At 37.2% G+C, this 17,716-nt stretch overlaps 1 protein-coding gene across 1 annotated transcript in view; it reads right to left on the bottom strand.

The window, feature by feature from the left end:
- SLC38A6 (solute carrier family 38 member 6) overlaps positions 1-17,716 on the bottom strand; it is a 44,746-nt gene that overhangs the window by 6,016 nt on the left and 21,014 nt on the right. Inside the window, exons 7-15 of the mRNA XM_074908828.1 lie at positions 13,930-14,012; positions 13,401-13,459; positions 8,627-8,692; positions 8,382-8,435; positions 6,762-6,841; positions 5,993-6,093; positions 2,150-2,274; positions 1,158-1,302; positions 949-1,043 (exon numbers count right to left, since the gene is read on the bottom strand). Of these exons, the coding sequence (XP_074764929.1) occupies positions 949-1,043; positions 1,158-1,302; positions 2,150-2,274; positions 5,993-6,093; positions 6,762-6,841; positions 8,382-8,435; positions 8,627-8,692; positions 13,401-13,459; positions 13,930-14,012 (808 nt within the window). The remainder of the gene's footprint in view (positions 1-948; positions 1,044-1,157; positions 1,303-2,149; positions 2,275-5,992; positions 6,094-6,761; positions 6,842-8,381; positions 8,436-8,626; positions 8,693-13,400; positions 13,460-13,929; positions 14,013-17,716) is intronic.

Here is a 17,716-nt window from a genome sequence, read left to right as displayed (position 1 = left end):
TGCTCTGGGACAGTTTCATTGGGAACTCTCAGAGCAGTCTAGTGTGCTTGCTCACATTATCTGTCAGAAAAAAAAAACAAACCAAAACAAAAATCATTTGCTCTTTACAAATCTGAATGAATTAAGAAATTGAATTTGTATTTTACTCGAAATAGAATTAAAGTTACAATGGATTCTTTACATTTTTGAACAGCCAGATGATCAGATGATAATAAAACTGCAGTTCAAAAGACAGTAGCTTGCTGATTTATAACAAGGCCCCAGATCTGTTGAAAGTAGTCCAGACATTAAATGGTCAGAGAGCATCATTATTAGATTTTCTTTCAGATTCCTTATTTTGTCAATACAAGAGCAGCCCTATGAACCATAAGAATGGCAGAAGGACTATATAAAAACAGTTTGTCAGCGCTTTAGCCATTGTCATGAAGTTGCTGTGCTAAGCAGCGGTTAAAATGAAGACAGTCACAGTGCAAAAAGCAGGCCGATGCATAAATTCCAGTTAGGATTAAAAAGGAGAAAAAAGAGGAAGAGGCAAAAAAAAAAAAAAAAAAAAAAGTTCTTGAGAAAGCTTACATAGAAAACAAGCATAAACACTGTTTCACTTAAATGCAGTTTGGCTTTGTCCCAGCTGTCCAGACAACATCAGAGTAACGCATAAAAACTGAGGAGAAATTGGATTAAAAGTCAACATCTGAAAACTATAGGGAAAAGCATGTATTCAGATCAACGGTCCAGCATATGGACATACTGCTAGTCAAAAATCTCTTGTGAAGGAGTTTCAGAAATACTAGATCTATCATGAAGGATAAAAGAAAATGCTCGTAGATTTTGTGAACTGCAATGAAAACAAGAACCTTGCCCCTTTGATTATGTGCTCTACAGTGTATTAAGATGCATCTAAAATGAACCTGTTTAAATACAATTAACACACATGAAAAAAAAGCATACCCCAAGCTTCTGTGGTGATAAAAAGTCCTCTCTGCTAAGTTTAAGATAAAATAGTCCAGGATATACAAAAAGCAAACACGTTGATGTGGTTGAACCTTTAAAAAACAGAAAGTAAGATTTTACTTAGAGCAAGATTAAAGTATATTAGTTTATCACAATATTGATTTTTTTTTAAAGAAAATTTAAGAAAAACAAACACCACAACTTACCAACTACTCCAAACACATTCTTAATGTCCGGCACGTACATTGCAAACAAAACAACAATTGTATTCAGTGTTAAAGTGACAAGTATATGGCAAATCCATGACACAGGAAGATGGGAGAAAAATACCATCAATACAGCTTTCCTTGCCTGCATAATATGAAGAGAAATATTGCATGGGTAAATACATACATATACATATATTTTAATCTTATCGCAACTTCATAACCTTAAGAATTACATCATTCCAGATGTGAAAGAACATTTTAAAAGTGAAAAAAAGTTTAGGAATAGTTAAATGTTTTGCCTTTCTGTAGCACAGTTTACTTTAGTATTAAAGCAGTATTTATCACTTGGCCATTAGTCTTAAGAAATTATTCCTTTTTTGGAGAGATAAAAGAATGTCTGGGGGATAATGCTCTGTCTCTTTGAGCACGCTTGGTAGCAAATGTTAGCATGTTACCAATGGATACGTAATCTATATACTAGTTCTATATACGTAGTTTTTCATGCACAATTTTTTTTGGTCCTAACTGAATGAATTTGCAGTTCTACCATGGTACTGATAAACTCAAGTAGGGTTTTTTTGTGAAATAGGTCAATATGTGTTTTTAATTTACAATTAAATTGAGTTTTAGAGTGTATTTGTGTGTGGGTGCGTGCATGTAGAAAGGAAAAACCAAGTCAGCAAAACTCAATTTAAGAGGGGAAAAAAAACCCCAAACTAAGTAAACTTTAGAAGTTCTGAATTCTCTAAATTAAAAACAATGCTGTGGGCTAGTTTAATCTGAAATCTGTCTCAAGAGCACAAATTAGCTTAGTGGTTGGATGTTATTTTGGAGCTTTCATGGAACATATGCAAATATGTGGTCTTTGATCAATCGCTTGACAAGTGAATAAGATACACAAGACTAGATGTGACTCAAATCCTACAGTCTGCAAAGCATTAGCATTACCACTGTTTACTGCCAGCTTCAAAGTGTTTAGGAGTACTCACTGGGAAATGGATGAGAGGGACTGTCAAAAGCACAGCAAACAGGATGGCTACTTTAACAGTCATGATGACAGTATCATGTGGCAGGTACCTGCTGTAACCTTGTAGCAACTCAGAGTCCACTTTGTCTGAAAACAAGAAAAATTAATTGCTTTGTTAATCATTTGAGAAGGAAGATAATTAGCAACTCACATTAAGCTTACATTCAAATTGATCAATTTGCTTGTGACTAATGAGTGGAGGGAAGCTGCAGACAATCATCACTGATACACTGGGATACATAACCTCAAGAAAACTGAAAAAACTTCACGAGGCAAGTCTCTGTAGAGCTTTTGCTGAAGCCAAAGCTACCTAAAGAGAAGATACATGTACGAAGGAGAAAGCATTAAAAAGAAAGATGATGTGACATGAAGCCAAGTTTGCAGTAAAACTTGTTCTATGTGGTTGAAACAGTCAACACTAGATTCTTTTGGTCGAACTAGAATCCAGAAACAAATTCGTTTTGGTAAATTGGCTGAATTGCATTTCCCCTTTTTTCCCCAGCAATGTTAAATGACATGTAAGGTAAAATTTCATGATTTGAAAGAAAAGCTGCAATTTTGATTTCAAGGAAGAAAGAAATGTTCAAAACTACACTAGCGTATATGTTTTTACTGGGTATAGTTAGCAATATATTGCTGGATGAGAAGGAGAATGATAACTGGCATCTGTTACACTTCTACATGAGATCTCTTGTTTAAGAAAAATAAAAATGAACAAAACTATTGACAATTGAAGACTTATTTTTCTCTATGCCAAATGAGTACACAAGTGCAACACAAGGACACCTAAAGGCTTTCAGTCTGGTTTCTTACAGCACCCAGAGAGTAACAGAGGACTGCACTGACAACACACTCAACCAGGCCTGTGATGACAGCTCTGTGTTCTTCAGCACTACGAATCATGTGCTCTCCACCACTATTTAGCTTTGCAAAACCGACTCTAGTACTACAGAATTACCTCAGTACTGTACACCATGGATATGCCATCGTGTTATTTTTGTACTATTCAAGGTAGAAGTGGGGCAAAAAAAGGTGATGAATCAGTGATGAACCCTTCACCTTTTTTTTGATTTCTGCCCTCCTAATGAGAAATTTTTCACTAAGTTAACAACAAAAGTCAGCCATGAAAGTGGCCTGCTACCCTGGCTACTGTTTTTCAGCATACCTTGACTCTATGCTTTTCTGGACTTCAGAATGGATGAAAATTTCCACTAAAGTCCAGTTGCCACATGAAGTTTAAAATTCACAGAAAACAGAATAAGCCATGTGAATCACAGGAAGATGAAGTATGTCTCATTTCAGAGAGGGAACTTTTTTTTTGTTTTCAATTTAAAATAAATGGTTTACATTTTCTCAGACTGCTGTTTTAGGAACAGGGAACAGATTCTCTATTTAAAGAAGTTAATTAAACAAGACAACCAAAAAGTGAAAAAAGGAGAAGTAGCTTGGAAAGGAAAGGGGGGAATTTCTTACAGACACCCACTGTTGGTTCCAGCATTTTAGGCTCTCAAGTCTAAGTTACTAAAAGAAACCAGGCTTGCAGAAAACCAGAAACATCCCAGTGAAACAGACTAAAAAGACTAAGGTCAAGACAGGGTCTAGTCCCAAAGAAATTACGACAGTGAATGTAACAGGAACTGGGATGGTTTTGAGGACTGCTACTGGGTTTTTGGGGGTTTTTTAACTTCTTGTTGAGATCTCATCTGGAGACAGATGGCTATCCCACACAGCCTGCTGAATCTCTCAGACTCTCGCAGTGGTACTCAAAATTGTATTTTCCTACAAACCACACAGAGACAGTAATAGCGGCCTATATGCCATTATGGGTTTTAAGATTCCCTATATAATTTTTCAAATTATTTTGAGTGTCAAGGGTACATTTTCAGACAGTTATGGGGGGGGAAAGGTGCAAAGCTCCCTAGAAATCTGGAATTATTAGCTGCTGAAAGTCAATATTCTTGGTGCCTTGTCAGACACTATCTCAACTCCACAATCAAGAAATATAAAGCACTCTAAAAGGAGAGGAAATCCTAATCAGAACACTTTTGTCTTACTGCCTTACTGCCTCTTACAAGAATTTTTATTTACTCCAATCCACACAGGTTAGCATACGATCATCTTATGAAAAGGGTGAGCTTTCAGAAGACATTAGAAGAATTCTAATAAATGACTGTGATGCATTTATGTGACAACATTTGTATGAAACTACTCCAGGAGACAGCTGACCAAGTAGAGGTGACTCAATTTGACAATGTGTGCTAAGTGAGCAAAACACACCATAACACAAATTTATAGCAGGATACACAGAGCCAAATGGCATTTCTTAGAAAAGGCATCAAACTGTGATGTTACATGACAGGATACTAAAATTACTATATGAAACAGACACTCACCTACTTTTGCCAAGGTTATGATGGACCTTTAAAAAAAGGCCACTATGTAGATAAGAGTTCTGAACTCTTTCTGTGTACTTGGGAAATGCAACAACGCTGGACAAAGTCATCTATCTTTAAACTAAAAAAAACTGTACCCAGTAGCATTCAAAAGTCCAAATGAAGAGTTATTAAACTGGTACTGAAGCACATCACCACATAAACTGTACCACAAATGAAAATGAAAGATGTCTGTAGAATTTGGCAGGGCAAGTGTCATACCCCACCCACTTTTCTGTTTGTTAAATAAAAAGGTATATTTACTTCATTAAGCACTCTGTCAACAACATCTCTAAGAAATGTGCATTTCTTGGTTCAGTTCATGTACCAAACAGATACCACCTCTGGCTCAGGAACGGCATGCAACACAAATTACTGAAGACCAGAAGCATGTACTAGGAAGCCCAACTCAAAGCTTTTAAATCCTTTCCTAGTCTTGTCATTGCCCTCTGCTGAAGTCAAGACACAAAACTAGATGGTCACTTTCTCTGATTCAGACCATCTAATTTTCTGAAGTTTCTCATCAATTTTCTTCAGGAGTCCTCTAGTTTGTCTTTACATTACCCATAAACAAAGGTATATGAAGAAGTCACTTTGTGCAATCCTTTAAAATAAAAAACTTCATAAATTGGATGATTCATGAAAAAAAAATTTTCCACTTCCAGCAGATTTCTAGTGAAATAGCTAGTGTTAGCTCCAATTAATTTGTAAAAATACAAAACCAAATCAAAGCTGCCATACATGCTTTGTACCCAAGCTGTATCAGACAGGGAAAACATGCTGCAAACCTTCACGCCCACCTAACATTAGGGCTAGCTTGCTGTGGGTCAAATTCCCCTCAGAAATGGCAACAGCCTCAGTGCTCTCAGTGCTTAGAGACTACAAATGTGCTGGGATATTACAGGGTTCATAAGTGATAAATCTTGCTAGAAGACATAGCCTTAGAACAGACCTTTCTAATGTATTGGACAAGCAGGCTATTATCAGATCTCAAAATTTCTCAGAGACCATAATAGATCTGTGCCCAGCTTTTAAGTGAAAATATACAGTCCAACACATAGTGGCAGTGAGTAGTCTAATTACACAGCATTAGAGAACATCAACAGACCATCAGCTAGTTTAGGAACTAGCATCTTGTCTATATAGCATTTTAGGGCATAAACCCTGCAAAGTTTAGCAACATTACATGTTGATAAATCAATGAGACTGTAATACTTTGGAGTGTTAGGCACATTCGTAAGTCTTCACAGGAACAAGATATCTGAGGATTCAAGTGTATCAAAGCACAAACAAACCTCAGGTACTCCAGACAGAATACATTTATCAGTTATTATTAGACTTCATTCTAAAGAATACTTGAAGAATATACTTACCATAGAATGTCAGGTACCCAAACAGAGCAGACATAAAGTAAATTAGGAAACTCAGACCAATTCCTGTGACAGTTACATTCTGCATTCTACTTTTGGATGGACTAAAAGGTAAAAAACCCCAGAAAATTAGTGTTACTTAATCTGTATTATGGACTATTAAACACGATGCATTCTATATAGCACCTTGCCTTTCATAAGAAAGCATTGTCTTAATTTATGTCCACAGAGTATTTCCTGAGGTCTGTGCTGTTAGTAATATTTAGGCTTTTAAAAAGTATTTTTAATCTGGTAATTAAAAGGCACTTTTCATGCAGACAGCTAACATTGTTCCCATCTTGTAGGGAATTCAGACATACCAGAGTATCTCTTAAATCAAAATTTTGATTTATACACAATATATTCAGAGCCAGGAACAGAATCTGGGTCAAAAATACCCCACTGAATCAGACGTGGTCAAATGCAGATTCAGTTACAGCAATAAAAATTAACTAGTAAGTACCTTAGCAAATGACTTTTTTTCTCCAGATTGTCCAGTCCAGGACAATGTACTGACATTGATGATGGAACCTTATTTGCTACTTTTCTCTCCTGTAAGAGAGGAAAAGCCAGTACAGACTAAAACTACATCTCCCAAAAACATACAAACTACTTCGTTTGCATTGTTTGATGACACCGACTTGAAAATAAAAATGATTCAAGATTACTTTGGAGAAAATACTACAGAAACATTGTAATTATATTTAATATTGCAGATGTTTTCATACATTACCTTTGGAGCTCACAATAGATGGGTAAGACTGAGGTATGGCAGAGAAAAGAGAAGGCCATAGTTGGTATCGCATAAGCACTCTAAAAGAAAAGAAAAACACCTTGTAGGTTGTTTGTTATTACAGATGGTTGGAAAAATATCTGGATTAATTCAGAATTCAGTTCAACTATTGGAAGTCAGTGGAAATCTTTCCACATTAATGCTTTGACATAAATCTCTACAACACAGAATGGCATCTCTGAATCATTTCACAAAAAATAGACCTTTTCAACTAGTATCTCTTCAAGTGGTGGTCCTAACTTACTGTTTCATGATCAGGAGAGGTCACGCTGCCTATAAGCCAGCTACTGAAAGATTCTTTTTTAGCTATACTGAGGCCAAGTACTTGGGCAAAAAAAAAATAGGATTTGCCCCAGAGACAGAAAAATTTCATGAATCATACGCTAAGTTTTCTACATTCTAATAGCCATAGCTACCTGTCAAATTACCAGTTCCTTCATCCTGACTTATTTTCTTATTACTCCTTCTCAAAAATTTTATACAGCATCCAAAAAAATATAACATGCTTTGACATCTAAAGTTTTAAGACAGTTATATAATTAAAGTTGCAACCATGCAACTAGTGGTGTATTATTCCAAAAACTTGTAATAGAAGAGATGAATCATCTACTATAGCTTACTTCAATTGCCAAGTGGAATAAGCTGAACTATAACGAACACTTTTGTGCTGACATAATCAGGCCCATACTGGTAAAAATATGCCACTTTCTACTGATAAAGTTAAAATTAAAAAAGAAGTAGAGATGAGTCCCAAGATTCTTCAAAGCACAAAAGGCCAGACCTCACAGTAGATGTTTCTGGTCAAAGCAAAATTTCTTCTTTGATCTACAAATAACATTTGTCTCATGTTTGCATTGCCTAAGCTTGCTTCCCCCCCACCCCCCCTTTTTCTTGGGGAGGTGGGGGTGGGTTTTTTGCTTTTCAGACAAATGCAACCAACTGTGTCCCTCCTAAATTCCACTACGCTACAGGCCTATCCCAAATTTATTCTTCCCTTCTTCACCCCACAGAGACTGGAGTTCTACTGCAACTAGAGTTCTCTCCTGTAAGCCTTGATGTGTAGCGACATGATTTAAATGCCACATCAATTAACAAATACCAAGCTGGCATCCAATGAAATGCACAAGATTGCATTAGGCCTGAAGAATTAGCTTCAGGTAAGAAAAAACTAAGTTTAGGTCCAGGCAGTTTCAGGAAACCTGTTCTACCTTGCCAGGAACTAGAAGTGTCCATATAGCCAAGTAGCGTTGACTTCCAGCTGAGAGCATATTAAGTTGGCTTGGTCCGACTGCATCATGAGGCTGACTACTGCTGCATCTGTTATGCTTTATACTTCAGTCATATTTGCAAAATGTTTTCATAAATGCTAACTTGGACAGCCAGCCTTCATATAAAAAAGAAAGAGTGAGACTGGATAACACTTGGCAGCAGGTATAGGAAATATTTCAGCAGCCTATAACTAGTTTTACAGAAGAATAGCTTACCCTGCATAGAGTTTAAACCCCAGTTCTTTAAAAACCACCACCCCCTTTAAGTTTGCATATTGTTAATAGAGATTACCTCTTTTGAAAGATGAAAGAGCTTTGCTTTACAATCCCCAGTAGAATTTGAAACCTGTAAGACATGCATGCAAGAAAATGGCATAACGAAAGAATAAGACCAAACCACAGACATGAAACTTTTTAGATTGTGATGATTACAAAAAGAAGGAATTTAAATTACAATTCATTCTGAAAGCGCTAATGTAAAAAAGCATTACAGTTACTAATAAAACTAGAAGAACTTCAAAACAGCGTGCACTTTACCTGTAAAGTCTCTATGGCACTACTTAGAGGTAGAGGACAAGGAATCGACCATTTTTTTATCATGATCTGCAAAGACAGCATATTTAATGTATGAATGATACCCTAAAGATCAGTCTAAAATTAGGTATACGTAGCTAAAATATCAGATTGTTGGTATACAAAGCAACACTCACATGGGAGCTACACCCATAGTAAATTAACAGGCTTGACCAATAGTTAGGCCACAAGGAAACTTGACAGAAAAACTTGTCAGTGCCATTCCATCCAGCTGCTCACTACGCACAGCTGGCAGCCTTATGGTCTGCTTATCTGGAGGTGGTGCACTGAAATGAGCTCTGACATTAACTGAAATACAACCAGCACTCCGCATTCACTCTCTCTGTGCTCCACACTAACTGCCTCCCGTACAGAATAGCTGCTGTGTTAGCTATCCCAGGCTCCTTCCCCGAGTAGACAAGCTCTTAACAGAGATAGAGCAGAGCCTAGGGCTAATCTTAAAAGGCAGAAACATATGGTTTGGACTAGAAAGCAAAGGAAAAACAATAAATGCAATTATTGTCCCAGAATGTCATTGGGGCTTTAGCTACACCCTGCTGGTTTAGGGACTGCCAAGTAACAGGGCTGAAAATCAAAGGGAAATTAAAATAAGAAATGTTACCTCTTTTTTCAGGAGCCTAGTTTAAAGTGATAGTTGCATTGCTCTCCTCACCCTAATTAATTTCCTATTGTAGTTGCCTGGCTTTAGAGTTTCTAATTCTTTTGAAGCCTAGAGCAAATAATTAAAAACTTAATTAAAGACTCAGATTCATGAGAAGAATAACATGGAAGAGAGCGCTTCTCTTGGCTCAGAGAGCTACTTTTTGCTTGCAGCCAAGTGGTGTTTCCCAGAGGATAAGGATTAGATGCTCCCTCTTGTCACCAGTGCCAGGAGAAGCAAAGAAATGCTACCTCCAGACAAAATGTGGGGAAAGGAAACTGCAGGTACTTGGCATGCTGAGCCAGTTGTGGCAATAACACACATCTTAAATTGCATGACTAAGAACTCACAACAACTGAAGGTATGCCACTAGGTAGTAGCTTGCTCAGTAGCAGTCTGCACACTTTGTGAAAAAGGATTATCAATGGAAATCCTCTTTCTGACATTAAACTGGCACTGCTTTATCCCAGGAGATCTGTTCTTACCTGCTTATTTCATTGGCTAAACTGCCTCCCTCCACACAATGTGAACTGCAACCTCATCTGAGGAAGGGCGTGAGAAGGGACAAGAACGTGCTGGTAGTATATCAAGAGGTTCAACTGAAGAGCAAGGGAGAAGCAGGAAGGGACCGAACACTAAATATCTGATTTGGGCCTGTATCGTACGTAAAGCATGACTGTCACGTGGGTCACCCCTGCTTCATCCCTTCCGTGCGTGCCCTGAGCAGCAAGAAGCTACGAGCTGAGACCCCGACACAGACCGCTGGTGCTGGAGTGCCACAGCCACGCACCCATGGATGTGCTACCTCCCGGGGAAGCCCAGGCTTGTTGGCTAGCTCAAGACATTTATGAGGTTGAGAAGAAGGCCAAGTGTTTTTTTAAGGAGATCTCTGTGTATTTAAAGGCACTCAGATAGCAGAAATAAAGGAGATGCTTTGAAGGCTCCAACGCAGGCTTTGTGGGAAGTCTGGCTAAGGTTGGAACAGGCTTCCTGAGCAATGAAAAGGGGCATGAAGCTAAAGAGCAAGCTTTGGGGAAAACAAAGTGTGGCTGGCAGTGGCAGGGGCAGGGTCTCCTGCAAGCTGAAGAGCAAAGACATACACAAACACTGCAGAGGGAAGTCAAGACAAGCCAAACGTAAAACATTGAAGAACATTCTTCTCAAATTAAATTAATACAGATTAAGAACAGATTGAAATGGAAAGAAAATGAGAGAAAATAAAATGCACTTGGTGCATTTAAAAAATCTGTAATTATATTTGCCCACATGCTTAATTACTCAAAATCTGTTTGGGTTTCCAACTGTAGTCTAATGAGGTCCCCCCCAACAGGACAAGATTTTTAAACTGGCAGCACAGCCCAGTTAGCTGAGCAGTCATGCCCGCAGCACAAGCTTCCTCTGGAACTTTAAAGCCTATTTCATATAAACATTTTGAGTATAACAAACATTTGGTTTTAAGTGAAAATAACCTGAAGAGAGATTCTTGTTGAAATAAGGTATTTTAAACCCACACCAAAAACATTGCTAAAACATAAAGTTAGAGGCTCAAAATGTTCTAATATTCTTAGTCATGCTGCTTTTTCAGATCTGCGGAGTGAAAACAGGAATTTCCTTATTCCAGCTGTACTGACAGCACTCAGCAAAGAGGGTCTCTCTGTGCATAACATCATTCATTACATGTGGCAGGTTCCCAATCTGCCTTACATTTTGTTGTGGGAACATAAACAAGAGATTTAGAAAAATACTACCAGGAATCATTAACACCTTTGTTGAACAAGCTACCAACAGGGCTGTCTCCATGAAAAAAGAAAAATCTGTCTTTACTCTTCACCAATATTCAATATAGCAAGAGGGGAGGCAATAAAAAAAAATTAACGATCACATTTAATATCTTTTTGCTTAGGATTCAAGTCAGGGAAGTATTCAACAATCAGAAACAAAAATTGCACAGGACCTCACAGAATCTGGCTTTAATAGTTACATATATTTATTTTCCTCCCACATCATCTCATCTCAGTGTTTTCACTTTTTTCCAAGTGAGGACTACAACCAGTATATCAGCTTTAAAGGAAAAGATGCTGAAGCACAGAGAGGAGATACATGACCTGCCAAAGCCCCACAGCAGAGCACAGAGAACAAAGAGTAGTCTCTAGACCTTTTGCTCCATGAACTCACTAGACCATACTGACCAAGACATAGACTGTCGATTGTTCCTATCTTTTCTGCAGGCCATATTAAAACTGTGGCTTGCTGGCAAAAAGCTGAACAGATGGTACGGACTTGAAAATGCACAGAATTATTGTATATGCAAAATATAATTGTATTACTTCCATATGACTAACACAGTTTTCTTCTGGAACAAATTAAAACATATCTGCCGTACAGAAATTAACATTGTGCAAACTAAAACACCATTTCAACAGCACATATCAGCCACTACAATTAGATATGAAAACTAATCCACAGTTAATGCATTTGAGTTTCAGTGCCTAAAGAAGTCAGAGAGAACATTCTGTGAAGAATACTAGTTTTTTTTAAATATCCGTAATGGCTTTTAAAAATTTTGACCTCAATTAGATTTACTGTGGCTGTTTCTTTGTCATTTAACAACAAAGACTAAGCATACAAACGTAACCATTTTGGAAGAGATCCATTAGACTTTGTACTCCTTCATAGTACTTTGACTACTTTTTTGATAGAGAATCAAAACTAACCCCATTCCAGTTTGACACGTCTGCACAACAGTCTTGCTTACACACTTGTCTTTGAGTCCAAAATTGTTTTCCAATGCATCCACCTATTACAACAGCTTTCTTCAGAAATGCATACACACATTCCCACTGAAATCCAGGCGCTGAACTTGTTTTAAAACTCTTGAAACCACCTTCAGCCAAAGGACTATTTCAGCATCATAGTTAGTGCTTTCTCTTATTTTTTTTTTTAAGATAAATTTTAGGGGAGAGGTCAAAAGTTAAGGTAATTTATAAATATTACAAATGAATTTCCATTAGCTCTGGAGAGGCTGTGGCTGCTCCTCAGTGCTCAGCTTAGGAAGAATACTTCCCAAAGTCCTACAAACACTGCAATTCTCCAGGGATACCCTAGGGAGCTGTTTTGACAGCTTTGAAGTTTGGTTTTATCACATGGTTTAGTTCCTAATGGATTGCCTTGGTCTCCTGGATGGCATGTTTGTTCAACTTGCCTTCAACTCTGTTTATGCCTTTGTAAAACGGGTATTAAATGCAAGTCAAGGCAAGCCAGAATGACAGGGGAGAAGGGGAACATTTTTCCAGGCTCCCAAATAAGATTCTTGTTTCCATACCTAGATGAGAGTGCGAGTTGCTTGGTTGTACTACATATTACACATGTGTAAAGAGAAAAATAGTAAAAAGAAAAACAGTGCAACTTGAAGGCACATTTTCCCTCTTAGATCTGCCTTGCAGGTCTCACTTTTGATATTCGGAAACATCTACCTCACAGGGGCCTTGAGAGGGTGAACATCAGCGTCAAAAAGCCCCACATGGCTCAGAGAAAAGAACTTTTCCTTTCAGCGGGAAAGAAGAATAAGGTCATTGACGTATTAATGAATCTTGTAAACTGCCTTAATGAAGTTCTAGTTTTCTTTGCCTTTTTTTGAACTCTGTCACTCCATTATATGTGTAAATTTCATTTATTTGGAGTATATTAAATTTTCTTCTGCACTAGTTGCAGTAAGTAATAGTTAGAAGCTAAGAAAACAGAATTCCATTCCACTACTAGTAGAGAAACAAAAGTATACGTGCCAGCTCCCTTCACTGCACTGTCAGCAAAACAAAAATATTATTACATTTACCAGTCCAAAATATAATTATTTTAAATCTTTTCACATGCTTGAAAGTTCATATACATTTCCATGCCTCAGCAAAACAAGTGTAATCTGTCCAAGCAAGCACATACTGAACTTGAGGAAAACTCTAAATTTCACACAAAAAGTTAAGGGGGGGAGGGGACAACAATTCATTTCAAAATAGGCTTATGAAAACATTTGAACAATAAGAAAAAAAAAATAGATAAGCTGTGCACAGATTTTTAACTTACCACAAGAGCAAAGTACACCATCAAGAAAAATGATAAACTACTTGTGTAGCCAAGAAAGCCTGTAAAATAACAGTAAAAATAAAAGAGAATTTATAAGGAAAGTGATCCTAATGTACAGCTAAAGCTTTACATTTTAGGCATGTTTTCTATTACAGTGCTTGGTATCTGGGGCTTAGGACTCAGAATAACAACATTCCAACTGCCTGTCACAGATCATTTATGTAGTTTTGTAGGGCAGAATTAGAACTGGCTTACCACTAATGGCATGCCGTAAGTAAATGCAGCTCTTTAATGTTCTGCTGTAAAGATTTTATTTTAGTATTGCAGACAAAATACTACTGCAACCCAAGTAATAGGTTAACTAGCCAGGGCTGGAAGGCAGAACACACTACAACAACTTCAGTAATCCCCACCATCACCAGCCCCCTGCCAGTTAAAATAAATAACTAACCCATTAAGTTTTTAAAGTCTTCAATTGTAATTGCTACTAAAGTAGAATAATATTTGCTTCTCTCCTTTAATTACTCACCAATTTTAGGAAGAAGCGCAAGAGGAAAAACAATGCAGACTGAAGTAATCAGTAGCAGCAGTCTCCCATCAAGGTACCAAGACCTGTTGGAAAATCTATTTACAATCGATACAAAACTTGAGTCCTAAAGAAATACGCTCTACTTCAAAACTGTGATCTTAGACAAAATAACTACTAGGACAAGAAAAATAAGTAATTTCCAGTCTTACATGCTATTGACATGAATTTGTATTCCTAGTTTCTACATTGCAATACAAACCAGAGCTCCCAGGTAATGAGAAAGCAGAGCACCACCCCGTAACGAACCAGCACTGCAGGCAATGCTCCACAGGCAAGTGTCTGCGTGCATCAGGGGGGCTGATGTGTGTTAAGTTATTTCTCAGCAGCACAGTACACAAATCTGCCTTTATTCAAAGCAATGATCCGAGTGCAAGGGTATTTCTTACTCTACAGATTTCCAATAGAAGTGCTTATATAGTACGCTACATAGATCTTGGATTACACCAAGATGCATATTTATACAACTGGAAGAAATGGCAACATTAATTCTCACTTACTGCTGAAAACTTCCCTTCCAATTTATTACTCCTACACAGCTTTAGTTACTTACCATTTCCAAGAGGTGTGAAATAGAAAGCTCAGCTACTCAACCTATTTGTCTGAAAATTCAGTTATGTTTTCTAAACATACCAACTTTCTCGTCTGTCCAAGTTTCATTACATCTATCATCACAGCATTTAACTAATAAAAGAAAACAGCAAGTAAATCAGCTTTCCATTAATTTGAAATTATGTTTGCTGTTCAAAGGTGGTAAAAGAATGAAAACCAGTAACGAGGACTTTCTTATCTTTAACGTTGCACAAGGATCACTCATTCTTTGCATACATCCACACAAGAATTAAAGGACAGAAGGGATGGAAATTATGATATGAAATCTGATATAATGTTTAAACATAAAACTAAACATATAAAAAAAGCATTGTAGAGGCATACAAAGTCTTAATGCATTTAAAAATCTATTCAAAGTATCAAAATCTCATCTCCAAACTGAGGAAAGTACATATGGGTAAATTGTTAAGAAACAGAAACATCTTAAGGGTGGCTCCCCCTAACTTGGTAATAACCATATCCTGTACTGATAAACATCTTGCACATCAGCCTCTGACTTTACTACCTATAAACACCCTGGCCTTTGACCTTCAAGTTTATTTAGTCCAGGATATGGTTAGCACCTAATAAACAGGCAGCACCTCAAGTTATCATAAGGAAAGTAGCATAACACCTGTGTTAAAGAAAAATTACCATAGACATATATTAGCTACTGTCATACATCGTGGACAACCACTTGTGTCACTCATTTGAAAAATTATGTAATATAAATGAACAGAGAAGTTTCAAGGTTGAGGCCATCTTCACCCTATCAAAACCAAAGTAACCCACAAGTGACAATGTTTATATAAAAAATTACTCAAAATGCATCAATCTTCAAAAAATATCTATTACTACCCGAGGTCTGCTTCTGCTGCAATGAAAAAACTTTGCCAAGATCAGCTCCCTGCTGTAGCATTCTTCAGGTTGTTACCATTTAGCGTTCACATATTTTTAAACTTTTTCTTTCTTTTTAGTATGGTGGATGTTCAGATTCAGAGGAACACTATCATAGCAGTAGGCAAAAGTATACCGAATACTGCACTGTATGTACATGTGGGACGTCTGTTTTAAGTCTTCCAATTCTAAGCATGCAGTAAATCCACAGTTGCCATTGTAGCTCAGAAGCTCAGTAGGACAGAGAAAAAATTATTTTGGTTACTTTACGGTAAATGAAACCGTTTGGAGGAGGAAGATAGAGGAAAACGGCAATGAGTTGATGGGAAGGAGAAAAAATATTTTTGTGAACGGCTTAGTTTTGGAATACCAATTCTTCTATTTAAAAGTATCTCAGAAACTGAATAGTGGACCATTTACTGGTTATCAAAAAATGTGTCTACTTCTTTCCTCAAAATACTGTTGTAGAAATATACTTACTTTCCAAAGGCAGAATAAACGTTTTGATATTGCTTTTAAAATCAGTTTGATCTGCAAATTTAATTCTATATGATAAAAGCATTCCAAATCTGAAATATGGAATATAAATCCTTGACTCTACTGAAAACGCTTTGGCATGCAGATGTTCCTCCTCCCTCCCCCCTATTTTAACTAAAAGCAGACATTTATAAATTGCTTTAATTTCATTCCTGAATGCAATGGGACAAGAGATTCATATGTTCTAAATTAGGATCCTACTCTCAGTCCATATCAATTATATAACACACAAGCAAGACAACTTAATTGCATCAATCATATCCTCCTGACAGGGTCATTAAATGTTAACAGAGGGCTCACGAATTACAACTTTTAAACACAATCCTCATTTGAAACTATGCTCATGTCATCAAAACTATGTGGAAATCCTGTTATGCAGACAGACCGAAGCATCTCAACTCACAGTTAATAAGTGTTCATATTGTATGTTTTTGTTTTTTAATAAAGACACAAAGATGTATTACACACTGGCTCTGAGCCTTTCAAACACATGCACACCTGCTAACCTCGATCTATAAAAATAATTCAGTGCACAAACTATTCTTTAAATGACTCTCTCAAATGTATGGCTTGATGTATGATCATAAAATGTTTTCACAGATAGTTTAAATGACACTTTTGATACATTCTAACTACAGTTAAAGATAAATTGCGCACCCAAAGTGTATCAGATGCTATAATGACTTAGAACAGTTGTGCAACCACATCTGGAAACAAGTGGTCCAGTTAAAGGAGTTTACTCAAACTAGTCAATATTTATGTCCTTTGCATAAATAAGTTGCTACTTAGGCTTGACATTTGATTACCTATTTCTGTGAAACAATTTGATACAATTTAAAAACTCAGGTAGTAAAAAACTACTCTTAACATCTGCAAACAAATACACAGAAACAAGATTATCATCTCCAAGGCAATTAACATGGCAAAAATATATGAAATACCGATGTGGGTACACAGAGTAGGTCAGCTGTGTGCAGGCACCTGGAATACTGCTTGACCACGGCATTTGAAACATTTCCTTGGGCAAAGAACAGAGGACTCAAATTGTGTCAAATAGACATTTACCAGTGGAAGAACTCCCAATAACAAGAAGCAGAAACAGGATGAGACCTGTGCTGACAATCAGCTTACCATTTGAGTTGTGCTTAGTATTCCTATGGGCAATTTCAGATCTTTCTAAAAGCAAAATTGAGCTTCATTCCCACCTCAAAGTGTAATTTCAGCTTGGCAGTGCGCACCTAGAATTACGATGGCTCAGATGAGCTCTACTAACCAGTTCAATCACTGTAACCTGTCTGCCTGTTCACCAGCGTTCACATCCAGAAGATGTGCATTAAGACCTTGATAAACAAAGCTGGTTGGAGCGTTCTCAAATAGGCACCTTAACAAAGAAGTTGTTTATAGTGCCTTTTCTAGGCAGAACAATCCTTTGAGCAGTATGCATGCACACAAGACCTCCAGATTCTACCTATTACGAGTTTTCATAAGCTGTTTAAAAGTGTATCTTTGTTGGGAAAAGTCACTTTGTGTAAGCAGAGCTGACATAAAATTAAAAACAGCAGTAAGTGATGTTATATGCTAAATTTGGGGACAGACTGGAACACACATGCAGCAGATACAGTAGCAGGCTCACCACCACTGCGGATGAAGAGTGGAGTTAGAAGCATGATCTTAAAGGAAAAGTGATAGCACCCAAATGAAAAGC

The sequence above is a fragment of the Athene noctua genome, chromosome 6 (genome assembly GCF_965140245.1).
Source record: "Athene noctua chromosome 6, bAthNoc1.hap1.1, whole genome shotgun sequence".
NCBI lineage: Eukaryota > Metazoa > Chordata > Aves > Strigiformes > Strigidae > Athene > Athene noctua.
The sequence above is the reverse complement of the archived record's forward strand: the minus strand, read 5'-3'. Positions and strand labels throughout refer to the sequence as shown.